Source organism: Buteo buteo, chromosome 17 (assembly GCF_964188355.1).
Source record: "Buteo buteo chromosome 17, bButBut1.hap1.1, whole genome shotgun sequence".
NCBI classification, from domain to species: domain Eukaryota; kingdom Metazoa; phylum Chordata; class Aves; order Accipitriformes; family Accipitridae; genus Buteo; species Buteo buteo.
The window spans coordinates 552,523-571,268 of NC_134187.1; the positions used below are offsets into that span (position 1 = coordinate 552,523).

An 18,746-nucleotide genomic window follows, 5' to 3' on the forward strand; every position below is an offset into this window, starting at 1 on the left:
TTTAGGCCAGAAAGTGATATTTTTTTCAAACACAGAGGGGAGTAACTTGTAGAAAAGCTGCAAAAGAAGGAGCTCCGAGCGTTGCAGCAAGAAAAAGTTCATTGTCCTATCTGTCTTTCTGCTTCTTCATTATGGTCTTTTTCTCTTCTCTTCTCTTCTCTTCTCTTCTCTTCTCTTCTTTTCTCTTCTCTCTTCCCTCCCCTCCCCTCCCCTCCCCTCCCCTCCCCTCCCCTCCCCTCCCCTCTCCTCTCCTCTCCTCTCCTCTCCTCTCCTCTCCTCTCCTCTCCTCTCCTCTCCTCTCCTCTCCTCTCCTCTCCTCTCCTCTCCTCTCCTCTCCTCTCCTCTCCTCTTCTCATGTTTAGCACTTTTTTCTTCCTGTCCCCAGAGGGCTGCTGCACGTCTGTGTCTCCAGCAGAGCAAGCGAGCCATTCTGCAGATGTGCACGCCAGCCAACCGCTCCGTTAGGAACAGCCTTGAGCTGTGCTGCAAAATTTCATCTTCCTTTCTGCCTCATAACCAGCAGAGAGGCAAGTAGCTATTAGTTAAATACTCTGGATAAGAGGCCTGCTTGTTTTCTTGCTTTTTGTCATTAAACTGTTTTTTTCCTCTTGCAAATCATAGCACAGTTCAACCACCAGATTTGTAAATATGACCAGTTTTTAATATCTAACTGTTAAATTACTTGTGGGCGTAACTTTCTGGGATGGAAGATCCCTTCCCCGGAGGGAAGATCACCATCACAGAAATAATTTCATCAAGTTATAAAGATTAAAAATGTGTCCCCAATCTCTTTGGTCTAGAGGACAGGAAAGGGATTCGTAATTATTGTCTCGATATTGGTGAGTTACGCTTTTGCTGTATACACAGAATCATCGAATCATAGAATGGTTTAGGTTGGAAGGGACCTTGAAGATCACCTAGTTCCAATCTCCTGGCATGAGCAGGGACACCTTCAACCAGATCAGGTTGCTCAGAGCCCCGTCCAACCTGACCTTGAATGGTTCCAGGGATGGGGCAGCGACCACCTCACTGGGCAACCTGGGCCAGTGTCTCACCACTCTCAGCATAAACAATTTCTTCCTTATATCTAGTCTGAATACACACTCTTTTACATGATGATGGCAGGATTAAGACCAGATGTGGTTCTGCTCTATGTGATATTCACCTTGTGTGAAAGCTTCCTGCACATCTCCCCCGACACCTGCAAGCGAGTCCTGCGGGACGTGAGTTGGGGTAGAGCCGGCGGAGGTGGATCTGACGGGCATGGGCATGGGGCGGCTGGCTCCGTGGGTGGGCGAGGAGTGTGCTGAGCCTGCTGCTTGCGCCTGCACGGGAGACACGAGACACAGTTTCCAAATTTTTAACTTTTTTTTGGGTCAATGTCTAAAAATAATTCTGTAAAAAAAAAAAACAACATAAGGAAAGACGCTTCACTAAAACACTCTCAATTTGAGTAATGATGTGATGCATGATCGGTAGATGTTGTGGGAGGACCCCGCGGTGGTAGCAAGCTGGGCGCAACGCATCACGCGTCGGCCTGCAGCACCCAAGGTTGTGCTGCGTGTGGTTCGAAGGCTCAGAGGAAACTGTTGCAATACTCACTCGGGCAAAACTCCCACTGGCTTCAAAGAAGATGCTGCCCCAGCAAAGCCTCCGGAGCACAACCTCCGGTTAGGCACCAGAGCGATGAGCCCAGAAAGGAGAGGGACTGACAAACGTATGAGGACGAGATAAATACAGGAGACTACATGCACTTACTGGCTCCATGTTTTCAAAAAAATAATCTCACTTAAGTACTCGGCATGTGGTGCCAGCAGGAGAGAGAGCAAGGAGGCATTCACCAAGCGATGCACCTCGCTGGGTATTTCAGGACATTTGTAGAGAGCTCGGTTCCCCATCTCCCTCCTCCGGCTGTTCATGCAGGTCTGTGCAGCCCGACCGGGCCCCCCATCCCCGGCAGTCGCTTGCTCCCCCAGCATCCATCCTTACCGCCCGGGAGGCAAAGACATCACACTGCCCCGCAGCATCAGCCATTACTTACGAGAGCTTTGAATGTGCACAGTATTACTTTATTGTTCATAATCTGGTTGCTCTCTGCAGCCACTCGTGTCTGTCAACAACCTCTGAACCCTCTTGCTCAACTGCAAAGTTATTAGTGATCAGTTTTGTCTGGCTTTGCTAACAAGGGTTTATGATCTGTGACTGTATTTATATTTAAGCACGGTCCCTATGCTGCTGTTGATTAAAGGAAAGCTACTCATAAATAATTACACACGAAGGGCATTAAAACCGTACAACTGCTCTGAGCAAATACCTGGTTTGTTTGTGCCATTTGATTTGTTGCCCTTTTTTAAAGCCTGTTCATCGTTTGCTCCCTTTGACGTGCATCAGTTACCGGGGCAACCCGGCCGGCACAGCGACGATGCGGCACGGTGACACCGCCGGCACCCCGCACAGCCCACAGGGCACGGCATCCGTTGCCGGCATGTTTTACCCATGCTCATGTCGAGCGCTGCCCTGCTGCAAGGTCCTGCTTCCCATGGGAGCGCCCAGGAATGGGATGCTGCTCGGGACTGCGTGGGGATGGCTGCAGCTCCGGCTAATCCCTACCAGCCCAAAGTTGATATTCTTATTAACATGAAAATCTAGTCATGTGTAAAATTGTCATTTTGAAACTGTATTAATAATAGGGGGATGAAAAGAAGTGAGTAAAATGCTCTTGTGACACGAGTGCAGGCAGAGGAGAGGGCTGCAGGGGGAAATGACGTCTTTCAAAGGTAAAATCATTAGAAAATGCACATGCCACACCAGCAACTTCACTTCCCCACACTAAAACCTCAAATAAAACCTTAAAAAACGACCTGAAAATGCACAGAAACAGGCAGGAGTGTCTGAATTTGCATAAATTTGTGGCAAGACGCCTGCCCACCACTCGGCACTCCCAGTCCAGCACGTGGGATGCGGCAGGGTGGAAGCGGCAGCGTTCACCCATCCCAGGGCTTTCGTTTGGAGGAACTGGCTCATTCCCTCTCCTCCTCCCAGACCGAGCGTCAGCCTCAGCAGCCGCTCAGATGAGGAAAAACAGCCCAGGTGTAAATTAAGACTGAAAACCAGGAGGCAACCCAGTGCTGACACCCACATCGGAGGCAGCGGCCGGTGAGCCGGAGCTCCCCGTTCCCCAGGAGGGAGCCAGAGGAGGGTGTGGGAATATTTGATGTTTTGAAGTTTGTTCCCCGGGTTGCACCTCGCGTTGTGGGACCTTGGCACGTGTTCCTGTTCACCACCTGAGATCTGCTGAGGGTGACAGGTGTGAGAGGGATTACAAATGAAAAGCCATCTAGAGATTTTGGTAGTTGGAAAAGCAACAAGTTCAATTAATGGAGTAAGACCTCACCGCTGACCTCCTTTCCCCAAAACACATTTGCCTAAGCTGCGAGGGGACAGATTTTACCCTGTGTGGCAAACTCGACCTGTCCCACCCCCACATCTGGCCCACGGTGGTTTTTGCAGATGTGCTCGCTCCTTGGACCAAGGGGAGACCCGGAGCCCCAGAAATGCTGATGGGCTGGCAGTAACAGCCGGGAGAGCAGCACCCACCCCATGCACACGTAGACTTCAGCCCTTGGGAGAGGGAAATCTTTTTTTCACTGTCATTTATCCGTGAGACACACTGTCTACATTTATATTCTTAGAGTAAGTGCCCAAGCACTCTAATTATTTTTTTTAATTTTTTTTTTAACCACTGGGCATGCAGATGGGCCCTGCTGATTTGCATACTGCAGCCACCGGAGCAGAGGGGCTGGGAATGTCCCTCATCTGTGTGATGACGCGGTTCCTGGAAACTGTAGTGATTTTGAGAACAGCTTGTGAGGTCACACACAGACAACATATTTCCACGGGGAGCAGTTACAGGGCAGAGCTGCATTTCCCTGCTGCTCCTGTCCTCAAGCATGCTCATGCTCCCGTGCTCAGTGACTCTACGTGATGCACTCAGTAGTCGAAGGAGGATCTGAAAGTTTTCGGTTCAGTGAAGACTTGAAAATCACCTTCACAAGAAACATGCACTGTCCCAGCCTGCCTGCTGGAAACACGGCTGCTGCTCAGGACCACAGGGCTGCAGTTCCCAGGCTGCTGGTGCTCCCAGAGCTGCACTGGGATCCCCACGGGCTCCTCTGCTGCACTGGGATCCCACTGGCTCCAGAAGCTGTGCTGGGACCCCAGGGGCTCCAGTAGCCGCACTGGTGGGTTGGCCCCAGACAGCAACTAAGCACCCACCAGCCACTTGTGCGCTCCCCACCAGTGGGATGGGGGAGAGAAGTGGAAAAGCAAAAGCAAGAAAAAACTCCTGGGTCAACCTGGGATGGACTTCCTAGCCAAAGAGGGATGCGCCTCTCACTCCTGATCTAGAAGATGAGTGAAAAAACAACTCCTGGTCAACAGTGACACTAAACCTTCTCGTGCAGCATTGACCAAAAGGCAGGTGGGAAATGCCGTGGTCTGAGCTATACCTGCATGTGCACAGCATGAGCAACCTTGCGGGGCCTGTTACAAAGCCCTCCAAGTTTATGTCTCTAGGAGGAAAGAAAGAATCTGATCAATTGTGGATGATTTCTTGGGAGATCTCTCTGAGGCCACAGTTCCCATCAGACGGCCGCATTTTTCATGGCTTGAACCTGACATAGCCTGAGTATCAATGGAGCTTTCCCAGGCCAGTAGAGGAACCAATCATGAAGAAAAGTAGCAACCATCACTGCAGAACTTAAAATCCAGAAGTAGCACTGGCATCACGAGCACAATGGACAGAAGCTTTGGAAAGGAAAGGAAGAAAGATTGAGTCCAAAGCAAATGTAATGATGCATTCACCAAATTACAAGTCAGCAGAAGTCAGTTCAACCTCAGCAACAACCTCAGGGTGTGTGTGTGGGGTGTTCATTGCTGACATACTTTGGGTAAGACTTTCTGAACACACTCTGTGGGTGATGCGGAAGCACAAACCACTGTTGTCTCCAGTGGCTGGATGTACTCCCAGCACGAGCATACACATAAACAAATATCCACAGGAGAGTGAATGGGTGCTTTTCTGGGCCAGGGCTGCATGTGGTTCTCTAGCACCTGGTAATACTTGTTCTTCTCTAATTCCAGATAAAATAAAATAAAATATATCTATTCTACATATTGATCTCTCTTCTTGTACTTTATATAGCCATGTAGTCTTAACATGTTTGTGTGTTTTCCCCCTGTACTGAATGATGAGTCCTGTGGAAAAATGATGCATGTGGAAAAATGGTATATGACCTCTGACCATGATGCACATACATACAGAAAGCAGAAATAAGAACGTATGAGTTGGCGTTTTCTAACCGTTCACATTATTTGTACTGCCCCTCAGCCCATGGCTCTCAGGCAGCGTGTTGCCTGTGGGACCCCGATGGCATCTACAGCCACAAGGAACTCAGAGGTTGACTCAAAGGAGGATGCTTGAGGACACGAGTAAAAGCCAAGGACACCAATGGTGACAACGAGCCTCAGTGACAGCTGGGCTCACACTGCACGGCATGAAACCAGCCCTGTCCTAGAAAGCACTTTATCTACTGAGAAAGCAAGAAAGGCACCTGGGGCGGACAGCGAGGGAGCAGCGCAGAGCCCTGCCAGCAAAGGCAGACACTACACGACCCACGGGCGCTAGGGCTCGGGGCGAAGGAAGCCGTGGGAGGACACGGCTGGTGTAACTGTGCCTCTGCAGACGTGCGAAGTGAACCGGGACAGCCCGGAGGCAGCACGCGACCGTTAATGGGTACGCTGTGGGATGGCTGCCAAGGCATCACTGGGGCAGGTTCAATAAATCACTCTTGCAACCTTCCTTCTCCAACGGCTGAAGGCAAAGGGAGCGAATGAGGCAAGGTCCAATAAATACTGGAGTTGAGGTTGTTCCCATGGTTTTTGAAGCTGTTGAAGTTCAACATGAAGTTGAACAAGGCCAAGTGCAAGGTCCTGCCCCTGGGTCGGGGCAATCCCAAACACAGATACACAGTCTGGGGGCTGAAGGGATCAAGAGCAGCCCTGCAGAGAAGGACTTGGGGGGACTGGTGGATGAAAAGCTGGACGGGACCTGGCAATGTGCGCTCACAGCCCAGAAAGCCAACTGTGCCCTGGGCTGCATCCCAAGCAGCGTGGCCAGCAGGTCGAGGGAGGGGATTCTGCCCCTCTGCTCCCATCGGGTGAGACCCCACCTGGAGTCCTGCGTCCAGCTCTGGGGTCCTCAGCACAGGACAGACATGGACCTGTTGGAGCGGGTCCAGAGGAGGGACACAAAAATGATCAGAGAGATGAACGTCCTCTTCTACAAGGAAAGGCTGAGAGAGTTGGGGTTGTTCAGCCTGGGGAAGAGAAGGTTCCAGGGAGACCTTATTGCTGCCTTCCAGTACTTAAAGGGGGCTTATAAGAAAGATGAGGACAGACTTTTTAGCAGGGCCTGTAGCAATAGGACAAGGGGTGATAGTTTTAAACTAAAGGAGGTTAGAATCAGGCTAGATATAAGGAAGACATGTTTTACGCTGAGGGTGGTGAGACACTGGCCCAGGTTGCCCAGAGAGGTGGTCGCTGCTCCATCCCTGGAACCATCCAAGGTCAGGTTGGACGGGGCTTTGAGCAACCTGATCTGGTTGAAGATGTCCCTGCTCATGGCAGGGGATTGGACTAGACGACCTTTAATGGTCCCTTCCAACCCAAACCATTCTGTGATTCGCTGATTCTAAGTGAGCCTGTGCTGGGCCTGTTGTTTCAGCATCTCTGTTCCCCAGCACAGGCAAGTGCTTCTGCAGCTTTCCTTGATAGGAAGACGGGTTTACTGAGGAGCGTGCATGGCTTTGCTCCTCCATGGCCACCACTGCAGAACTCACTAGATGGGAAACTCTGGGATGCTTTTTGTAAACAGAGCAGAGACAGATTTGAATAGGTTTGTAAACTCCTCTCTGACTCTGTTGGGAGTTGCAGCCTTACAAAATCCTGGGAGTTATTGCATGTTCTTCCTGGAAACTGCACCAGGGAGGACACAGAAGATGGATTTCAATTTAGAGAAACAATGAAGGAAACCTCTGACCCGGCTCCTGAAATGTTTGGGAGCTGACTTCTATTTATTGGCCCCAGCTTATCAAGTCTTGTATACAAGAGTTCTGAGGTTTAACCTAAAAAAACCTTAATATTTCCTGAAGAGAAGAAGCAGAGCTCTGGCCTGTGCACCAAACCCAGTTCAACGGAGGTACAGGAAGCAGTAACCGTAATAGCTTTTAGCACGTATACAAAATGCTGTTGCACCATCACCTCCCTCGGCCCAGCAGTTTAATTGGAGGTCCCCCACTTCTCTGGTGACCTGCTGTCAAATATTCTGCAATCACTGTGACAGAGGAGAGTTTTAAAGGAGCATTGAAAAATTCAGGTCGGAAGGAGCCTCAGAGGGTGTCCAGTCCAACCTTCTCCACTGAGCAAGGTCAACTTCGAAGTGTTGCTCAAGGTGTTCTTCAGCTGATCTTTGAAAATCCTCCAAAAGGGAGATCCCACCAACCCTCTGGGCAGCCTGCTCCAAAGTTGAACCACTGTCATGGGAATTTCTTTTCCACACCCAGCCAGAACCCCCTGGTCAATCTGTGACCATCACCTCTTGGTTTCTCCATGCACCTCTGGGAAGGCTCTGGCTCTGCCTTCTTCTCGGTCGCCCGTTAGGAGATGGAAGATTACAGCTGGATTTCCTTTTTGCTCCTCTTCTCCAGGCTGAACACAACCAGCTTATATGTCACCCTGACCAGAGGGTTTTGTAGAACATGGACATTAGAAAGAGCTTCTTCATGGGGAGGTCACCAGAGACGTAAGGGACCTCCAACCCTTAGAGCTTTTCAAAGCTTGCCTACGTAAAGCCATAACTGACTTGCTCCAGTGCCAGCAGCAGTCCTGCTTCAAGCAGAAAGTTGGGCTAAAGACCCCCAGAAGGCCTTATATTTCTACAGTCTACAGATGTTTACTGAGAAACTAAGAAATCTTGCTTTGCAAGAAATATACATTGATTTTAATGCATTTTATTATGTAGCATATTCCTATGAATAGATTAAAATAAAAGGGATTGTGTATACATATAAGAACAAAGAGCTAACAGTTTTTAGATAAGTGATTTAGACAAGTAAACATCTCATCATGCCCCAAATAACTAACTCCAGAAAATACAGCAGAAACAGAACGAAAATGAAAATATGAACACATGGCCTACAACTCTCATTTTTTGTTCTGCATCTTTGCTGCAGGAGATAGAGCAAGCCAGAGTACGTCAAACAGCATCTAAGAAAAAGCAGGGGGTCTTCATTAGAAAGTGAAATGGCAACGGGTTTTTCATCTGCATACCATGCACATTTGATGTCTAATTCACATTTACCATGCTTCCCTTTGTCTTTACTTAAGAATCATGAGATGGCTCTTGAGCCCGGCTTCCTCACGTCAAGTATCATGGGGCTCAAGCTGAAGAGCTTTTATAATATTCACTGTAAGTAACTGGAGCTCTTCTCCATGCTGCAGGGCCTTTCTTGGAAACAAAAGCCCCTCTCTTCTCACCCAGGTGTTCTCTCCATATCAAGGGCTGGGGACACACACTGAACCCAGCCCCCTGAAGCTGACACTGCCCATGGCTTTCTCTGCAGCTCTCTTCTTGTTCAGACCCTCAGGCCCTCTACATCCCCACATTTTCAAGTAACATTGACATCACCCTGCTCGAATGGGCAGCGTAACCTCTGCTGACGTTATTGCATGTACCGTGACCACAAAATATTATGTAGCAGGGAAGAAAAAAAATGCTTTCTGCGTATTTCACCAAAAAAACTGTCAAGTAGGAAATCAAGTTATTCTTTCCATGGATGTATAAGTCATCTGTCTAGCCTACATCATCTGTGTTTAAAACTTCATGCATATATACAACCCAAAAGCCACAAGCCACAGTGCCCTTGCATTCCTCTGCTCATTTTGGGGCTGAGCCAACCCAATAAATAGCGTCGAGGAGCCTGAAAACAACAAACTGAGACACTCCTTGCACTGAGGTTAATTTTGTTTAGAAACGTCTTGAAATATTGGGGAAATTTCTGAGTCCCGAAGAGTGCAAATATTTTACTAGACAGAATATTATGGAGTACCGCAGGCAGGTTGGGCAGGCAGCAATCCTCAGCCAACGATCAAACAAACCAACAAACCCAGAAGTTTTTAATGACGAGGAATAAATGACAGAAACACAGCGGATGTTGGACAAGTTGGTTTTGCTGAAAACAGGCCTTGCCAAATAACACTTGATTTCCTTTCTTGAGAAGATTATGAGTTTTATTGACAAGGATAATTATGGAGAAATAATATCCTTCATAAGGCATTTGATTTAGTAATGTGTGACTTTCTGATGAAAAAAGTGAGCAGTAGGCAGCAGCAGTAGTGTGCACTCTGCACAGATTAAGCAAAAGATTATTAAAAAAATGTACCACCGAAGGGCACGTCACATTGAAGGTAATTTGGGTTTGGTCTTCAGAGCAATGAATTGCCCAAGTCCTGCCTGATGCCCCCAGCCACAGCCATGTGCTGTGCACTTCCTCCTCCATCCTGACCACTTGCTGGCATCGTTTCCTCCATATTTTTTTTTTCAGTTTTCATGCACACTTCAATGCCCTGCCTGTCCCCACCGCTGGAGCAACAGCAATCCCCTTGTGTGCATGGACATACCCAATGTGGATGTGGAGCACCTCTTCCATTAGACTCTATCGTAGAACCAACATGCTGTAGACCTACAGGAAACTTTGCAACCATTGCCACAGAAGTAACAAAAATAACTTGTGTTTACTGTAATTTCAGGCACTTTTTCTGCAGTCATGAGTTATGGAAGCTGCTGTTTACAAAGGTAAGGTGCAGGGAAAGGACGTTATTTGCTGACACAGAAATGAACAGCATCATAGAAAAATGAAGCTGTAAGAAAACACCTCATCCACCCCTGTGCACCACAGCTGGATCCACTCTTTTTAATCGCCTCCTGACAGATGTTTATCTGACATGCTCTTAAAAACCTCTACATTCAGGTTTTCCTAAAGTCTAAATGAAACTCCTAAATGAAATTTTCAGCAAGTGGAGCCTGTGGCATGGCCCAGCCCTGTGGAGCAAGGACAGCAGCTCTTCCTTCCTCTGTGCAGCAATCTTTTCTGCATCTTAAGCCTTCCTTAAACCTGCTCTCAGACCTCTCTTCTCCAGGTAAACAACTCTGGTCTTTCAGCCGTGTCAGGTGAGCCAGTGGCTCAGCCAAGACAAGCTTCCTTACCGACCTGCCTGGGACTTGCCGCATCTTTTTGGAGAGCTGGAGCCCAGGGCTGGAACTCCTCTTTCAGGTGGGACCACAGCGAGGGGCAGTGGAGTGGGAGGCTGGTTTGTGGGTCTAGTGAACCCCACAGTCATCTCTAGTCTTTTTATTTTTAATACCATGAGAGCATTGACTCATGTTTGCTTTGTAATCCACCACAGCCCCAGGTGCTCGTCTGCAGAACAGCTATCCTTCCAGTGGCTTCGCATTTCGTATTTGCTTAGCTGATTTTCCCACGTACATACTGCATATATTCCTTCCTACATACTGAAATCCATTTTGTTTCCCCTCCAAATATTCCTGCAATTTTTCAGGATAATTTTGAATTCTCATCCCCTTCTCTAAAGACCCAGCAATCTCCTCCTGCTTGATGTCAAGAGCAAATCCAAGTCCCTTGCAGGAAGGCTGAATAGTAATTAATTCAGGACAGAAATAATGAACTATAGAGGAATTTCAATTTACACGTCTTTCTATTTTAATAGAAAACCCTTGACAACTGATCTTGGAGAAAACTTTCCCAACCAAATTTATAACTGCTTTGCATGAGGCTCATCTAGCCTACGCTGCTCCAGCTCTATGGGAGGAAAATAGGAGTTTGCTCTGGAGTAGGTCTGCAAAGGAGAACTACAAAGGGGATGCTCACCGATTACTGCTTTTTCCCAATACACATTTACTCAAATTGCTTTAACCTGTGATAAAAATTGGAATGCTGTTCAGCCGGTTTGCTGTAAGACTGTTTGGTCTTGTCCCTACAGCTTTTGCAGAGAGATCAGGTAGGTGCTAGAAGCATGACGATGCAAGCTAGCACTGATGCAGCTCACGGGTACACATCCTATTTTCCTGGGACACCACTGGAGCCATCGTCCCCATTCCTGCTCTGCAGCCCCTTGTGCAATTGAGTACCACAACTGCAGTCACTGGGGCTGTAACTTCCCTGCAAGGTATTTCTCCAGAATTTGGGTCTGTAACTCCATTTGCGGTTTTCCTTTTTACTAGTAATTTAAAAACTATTTATGTTAACCAGAAACAGAGAAGAAAAATCCCTTCAGTGCTGCAAATGAAACTATTGCTCTTGCTGCCTGAATAATTCCAGCTCGATCGAAGCGAATGCTAAAAATAACTCAACCCCCTCTCCACAAATACACTTTGAGGAAAATATTTAAAACAGAAAATAAGGTCACTAAATCAGAGCCCCCACCAATTGGTCCTGTTAACCTTATTCTTGTAGGAAAATTGAATTTTACTCTCCTCTGTGGCATATCAGTCAGGGCTATCGGCTCCAACAGGCCTCACACTGCCTGCTGCCCTTTTCCAAGAACAATCACGTCAAGGAATACATAAAAGGCTTATTAGTTGGGTAGGCTAATAACCTTTCTGAAGCATTAATAAAATCCCCCGACTAAAACCTAACGCAGGGCTGTTTTCAAGGCAACAGGGAGAGAGGTGTGATGCCCTCTCCCCCCCCAGACCCCCTGGTCCCCCCAGTGCGGGGTGGCAGCCAGCGAGCAGCCGGCTCGCCTGGACAAGGACCTCCGTCCTCCTGCAGCCTGTCTGAAGACGTCACACTCCCCATTTGCACAGGCACACGCTGCTCCAAAACACGGGGCGAGAAAAGTGCTCTGCACGGACACTGTGCTGCTGGCACCCCAACATCTATCTATGGACGTATGCACCTATCTATATAAAATAAAGATGTATTTATATATAGAGGGCTCACGTGGGCATGCATGGAGGAATGCATTACAAATATACAAACACCAACCTCCGAATCAAGGCTGCTCTGTTTTGGATCCCCGCTGATGCTGGGCTTTTCGGCGATGCCAACCCAGTGATGCTAACTGTCTAACCCAGCGGTGCAGTGCAGAGGCTAGGCAGAGTCGGCGGGATTATTAGACAGCACGTTGCCCGTTGCACCGAAAGGTTTGCATTTAATTGTTCAAAATCACATAATTAGATTAGATACACAAAACCACCCAGCAATACTGCGTGGGCTGTGAGACAGGCAATCTGGCGGGGAGGCTGAACGTGCCAGGGGGGCACACAGAGGGGAGGAGAGGGGGCCAAGACTGCGCAGGGAGCAGCCTTTGTTTTTAAATCACAGTGTTAATTAACAGCTAGTTTGCTTGGGAAGAAAGTGGCTCTCCCCTCCTGACCGCAGCTCTAGCCCTCGCTGCAGGTGAGAGCCATGCACTGGGCTGGGGGCTGCAGACAGGCTGGCAAAACCCCCGTCCTGCATGACTGCTGCATCGCAGAGCCCAAGACTGCCGGGCTGCAACGCAGCTATGATTGTTAGTGCTAAATTAAAACTGCTTCGCCAGAGTCCCCAATTCCCATCCCAAGGGCAGGGCCCTGCGGCAATCGCCTCCGTCCAGGCAGTGCCCTGGGAGCCGGCAGAGCTGCCAGTGGAGCGAGCGGCTAATCCTGCGGCAGCTGGGCAGAACTCGGAGCATCCTTCTGCCAAACTGGGAGACATCTAGCCTCAGTGTTGTTTCCACCGCTGTTCTGGCAACCGCCTGGTATTACTCAGCTCTTTTTACAATTTGCTTTTTCAGCTTTAATTCTAACGCACGGATAACCCGTGACTTCAGGACAGCTATTTTACGCAACTTTGCCATCACTGCTTTGGGAGGTGAGTATTTTCAAACCATTTACCCATCGAAGCTGGGGACCTGCTTTGCAGTGCTGCTGAACGTGATGGCCACGCAGGCAGCCCTGCCTCCCCTGCCTTCTCCCTGCACATCAGGCAGGGCGAGTCATGTAGCAGAGCCATATACACTCCTTGCAGAATTAAACACCGTGTCTTATAAAGGAGAGAGCGATGAGGACGCTTCTCCCTGGATTATGATAGAGAAAAGGGGGAGAAAGAAGAGAAAGCTCCACTTGACTTTTCCACTGGTCAGATTTAGAAGAATCCATGTTTTCCAGCAGTTACCACTGAGCAACCAAATCCTTCTTTTATTGGTACAAGAAAGCAGAAGATGCGAAGCGTTCTGCTGCCTGGCTGCCGAGGAGCCCAGCCGCTGCTCCGAGACCCCCCCAGAAACAGGTCTGCTCCATCCCCAGCTCCGCTGAGTGCGAGATAGTTGTTTGAACTCCGCCATTCATGAAATGTTGTTTGTTTTCATTCCTCTCTATCCCCCCAGCTGTGGGATATAGAGCAGGGATCAGGAAACAATAAAATCTTGGTTACCACACAGAATGCCTCCTTTTTCCTAGCTCCTTTCAAAGCCTGACATTTTTGCTTTCATCCGCCATTTCCACAGTTATGGGGCATGTGCTGCCTCCCCTTCCAGCGGGGCCTCATGTGGGGATCCCGTAACTGCGCTCAATATGTACCAGATTGCTCCCCTCCCCAGCATCCAGCATCGCCTCCCACCCCGCCGCTCCGCGCTCTCACTTGCAGCGGTTCCCAGGACTCCTACAGTTTCAATTCCCATCCGATTCCCTGACCGACTTGTATTACAAAGGCTAAAAGCAAGTGTTATCTTTCAGAATTATTCGAGTTTTGTTTTCAGGCTTCTCAGTTTGCACTTTTATCCCTTTAACTCATCAGGATTGCTAACATGGCTGGAAAGCTTTCCGCCGCCTCTCCGGAGGCAAGCAGAGCTGCTCCCATGCAGGAGGGGTGGAGGAGCTGCCCCAGGCCCCATCCTGCAGCCCCAGCGCTGGGGGGGTCTGCACAGGGTCAGAGAAAAATGCCTTAATTCTGGGCGCATCCAGACCAACCACTGGAGCCACTGTCTGCGGTGGTGGCTCTGGGATTTCTCTGTTCTGCAGACATAACTAGGGGACTTGTGAAGTGCCTCGGGTCCAATTTCCTTACCATTAAAAAAACCGCTAGAAAAGTTCACCCAAGCTGAGAAGGCAGACCTGCACTACCAGAAGTACGAAGGCAAGCTGTAAGTCTATTTGACTTTCAGCATGGTTACACCATGGCAGCAGTGTAACACCCATTACTGCCGATCAGACGTGGGAGAGAAGCCATCTCCCCTAGAAAACTTCGAAAGCTTGTATTGGGAACTCGTTCTCAACAAACCAGGCTGTTGAGAGCACACCTCTTGCAGCTCTGGCTCTGCACCCATCTCTCCACGAACATACAGCCTGATCAAAGTGTCTCTTGTCATTCGTGGCTACCTATGAGCAAGTGGCCATGGACCAGCCCAACTGCTCCAATACAGTGCCATCAGCAAGCAGCAGGAGGGCACAAATCTGGAGGCTACAATAATCAGCATGTTCTAGCACAACACTCATCTCTGACATCTTGCTTCCCAAGATCAAGTTCCTTCTCCCTCTGCACAAGCAGAACTGCTCTTAAGGAGAGAGAATTATTGCTTGTGGTGGTTCTTGGGCAGGATACGGGTACTACGACGACGGAAGCCACCCAATTAAAGCGCTTATGGGATAAGAACCAGAACCAGTGGGTCTCTCAAGAAATACAGCTTTTAAAGTCACTGATGAAATTCTTCCTTGGTAATAAGAGCATGAAGCTAAAAAGATGGTACATAAACAAGTTTGCACATGAGCTTCTAAGCAGGCAAGGGCATGTGACTTGCAAGGAAGTTGGATGCGACCCATAGCTCTGTGTAAATGCATGACAGATATTGACAACAAAGAAGTACCTCTGCAATCCTGGATGAGCTGTGCTCCCTTTTCACAAACCAGAAAAAAACCTTCCAAAGCTTGCACCTTCTGGGGGACACACTAGACAAAAAGATACACATCTAGAAGCATACGCTTAAACACCACATCCAAAGGATAAAGGCATTTTGGTTAGCCTGATGTGATAACCATTGCCAAAGACACAACAAAGAGAAAGATAAGAGAAACAAGCCTGTGAGAAGCTGAAAAGATGGATTGTCGACTTGTGACCATGAGACAGAAGCGTGAAATCTTCAAGCCAGAACACAGAGTTGTTAGATGATGCTTAGAAAATGAACTACCAAGGAATCTGCCCCAGGCACCATGCAGTAACATGCTACAGGAGATAAACCTGGTATTTGGTTTTGTTCTCTGAAACAGTTGTCAGCACAGGTCAACTAGCAAGGCAGGGTTATGATTTGTGGCTCTGTATTGAGAAGAAAATGGGTTCTGCTGAAAGACAACCTGCAGGCTGGAGGATACAAGAGGAATTCCTCAGGGATTCATCTATTTAATATTCTAATTACGTGCACAAAAATAACTGCACTCTAATGAAACTTCCTGATGACATAAAGGTTAGGATGAATCATTAATACAGAGGCAGAATATTACACATGAACTGGAGGCTCAGAAGAATAGAAATGGCGTGGGGTACACTCACGCACAACAGAGCAAGGGTTTCCGATGCCCGGGCATATGGATGCCCACAGGATGACAACTAGTGACTGGTTACCAGGCAAGTACGAGTTACTAGTTACTAATTCCAGATAAGTACTAATTACCAGGACAGTGTAGTCATGTAAGTAGCCCCAGGGCACACTCTGAAGGTATTACCATTAATATGTCCTCACCTCTACTCTAACAGCCACAACACTGACGAGACACCCTGCAGAACAACGTGCACAGGATCCGGTTAGTCCTGTTCCGGAAAGAGTAATGTGAAACGGAAAATGGGGGAAGACACAAACTCTGTTTTCCATCTTAGCAAAAGTAAAAATATTATTGCTACCTAAGGACAACAGTGTTGTGAAAACTCAGATACAAAAATATAAAAAGTCCTTTGGGTATCCAAAAATATTAGTCCAAAGAAGAAGTAAAACCCCCAAGGCAGTAGAAACCAATGGTGCTGACACTGTGATCACAGACAATTTGCATGCTTGGCATCTTAAAATCCAACTTTTTCTCATTTAGGAAAGGTGAAGAATGTAAAGAGAAAAAGATGTGTGTGGGTGGTGGCACATCTTCTTAATTATTCTTCCTTTAGATATATCGTTAAGCCAGAACTCCACCATCTCAAATGCAATAGATCCATGAGATAACTGATATGGATGGAGAGGTCTAACATAATTAAGTATCACAGCAAACAAGGGAGCAGGATGAGCTCTTCTTTAAGACCTTACTCACAAAGCACAGAAGTGAAGTTGCATGGTTTTGGAGGATTTAAATTCGAGATGAGTTTGTAAGAGTTCCCCTAGGACCGCTGCTAGTGTTTAGAAAGGTTAGACATTACAGTGTTCTTCTACAAAGTGCACCATACCCAACACAAGATTACCACCTGGACTTCAGGATGGCAAACAAAGATGAAATAATTGATGCTGGGGAAACTCGTCGTTGTTCTGGGACCAGACTTGATTACAGCACAGTATTTCAGTATTCAGCACACTGTTCTCTGAAGATACTTATTTTTAAAGGCAGCAGGCTGGATAACTTGAACCTAAGAGTCCCTGAAGACTTGCTTGAAGAGTTTTTTGGCCTACTGATATCCATTTTTAATAAATCTTGAAGTAACAGGGAAATTCCAGATGGTATATTAGCATTTTCCTGGATAATATTAAAAAGCAGAATGATTGGGTAGCTAACACCAGTTAGCCTAATGTTAATAACAGGCAGAATAACAAAAAAAGCTGATAGGAGATTCTAATAGCAAAAAATTAAAGGATTATAACTGATGATCATTAACAGGATCTTTTAGTGGGCTGCTGCAGCAAAAGAGGAGAGGAGCCAATAGGTACCGAGGGTGCTAATGGTGGTGATACTGGACTACCTGAGCGAAAAACTTTTAGACACTACATTGTAAAACAGAGAGTGAGGAGGAGAAGGTGGTCACAAGAAAAAAGCCAAACAGAGGCATTAGTTAAAGATTTGAAAAGACTAGGACACATCTACCTTCTTCGGTTATCCAAAAGTTAGTTAAGAGCCAACTAGATACATTAACAGGATGAAAATACAGAATACCAGAGATGCTTAATCTAGCAAGGAAAGGTAAAATCAAAATCAGCTGAAGCCAGATACGTACATCCTGGGATGGAGACAACATGTTTTTCAACAATGTGTGATGCAGCAGTGGGATAACCTGCAATGCAACCCAACAGATCCTTTGTATCGTCATGTTTTCACGATAAATCAGAGACATTTCTGGCTCAACAATTTAATACAGAATGGAATTTTACTGGATTCAAAACATGAATTAACCAGATGAAATGTCCTATGATAAAAAGAACGACAGACTAGCTGGTGAAACGGTCACTCACCTTCAGGAGTCCATGAACTGCTCAGACCAGTTTCCAAGATGGACATCTGGACTTTGGACAAGAAACTCAAGTGACAAGAGGGAGCCTGTAAGGGTCCATGCCAGTCTGAGAAGAAAGCCAAGAGATAAGACCATCAACCCTTCCCTAAGGAGCACTGTTACACAGTACAGCCAGAGAGCCAAGGGTCTTCTGGATGGGGACGTCAGGGACCCAAGGGCACCAAAAAGCTGTGCCCATCCTCTACCTCCCCAGCGGTTTGCGTAGCTCAGGGCCAGCTCTGGTAGAGTGCAGCTGTGCAGGTGGCTGCCCATCTTGGTGAGCACAGGCTTGGAAAGGGGAGAGCTCAATGCGCAAGCAAACTCCGATCTCACACATTTTCTATGCCACGTACTGCCTATCATCTAATCCTTAGGAACAGGTGTAGTGCATTAACCTAAGAGCACCGCAAAATCTGTAAGTGCAACGTAATTTTGACATTTCTGAATATTTGAGAACCTTTGCTATGCAAATGTAAATGTATTCTGAACATAAAAGTATTCACTGAAAAGTGAAGTTCCCAGCCTTGGGGATGTTTTTAAACAAAAAAATGTTTTCTAATTTAGACAAAGCAAACTTGGAGAGGTGCATAAAAAACAATGGTAGGGGAACAGTAGTCTTCCTGAGGAACTGAAACATTTCAGTCACTTAAAAAAGGCTGCTTTGAGGAAAAAACACCTGCTTCATGGAAAAGATAAGTGACAAAAATGCATTAAGAGAATATTGTTACTTTCAAAAGAGAAAACAGTTTCTTACCGTAGCATGTAATTACTGAAAAATCTGATTTCTCTGAACTTGCAACTCTTGTGTTATTCAATAAAGCTTGAAGGAAGCCATCCAGAAAAGAGACTTCTCAAGTCAAAACTCTTCTTTGAGACCCAATAAACACCTACATTTGCTTCGTGGTTTGGATCAGACTTTATCTGACCAGTCCTGACAGCAGCATGAGATGCTCTGTATTTAAGACATCTCTCCAGGTAGACATGTTCCTCTTGATGCACACCTTGAGGCGCCCAACCACGAGAACACTGTTCCTCCTGGGCTATTTGTTATACTGCACTTATTTTACATATTACTCACTACGGGGTAACGCTACGTTGGGTCAATGAATGAATTTGCCATAGGGGAAAAAGTCCAAAGCTGGGCTCCAAGCCTTCCTGACACATTGCTCCCGCCCA

General features: G+C 47.3%; 1 protein-coding gene across 2 annotated transcripts in view; it reads right to left on the reverse strand.

Moving 5' to 3' along the window:
* DTNB (dystrobrevin beta) overlaps positions 1-18,746 on the reverse strand; it is a 205,990-nt gene that overhangs the window by 14,888 nt on the left and 172,356 nt on the right. Inside the window, exon 18 of one of the 2 annotated variants that reach the window (XM_075048827.1) lies at positions 1,166-1,325. In XM_075048827.1, the coding sequence (XP_074904928.1) occupies positions 1,166-1,325 (160 nt within the window). Of the gene's footprint in view, positions 1-1,165; positions 1,326-17,583; positions 17,638-18,746 lie in introns of those variants that run through there. The other variant, XM_075048828.1, reaches the window with a different exon arrangement.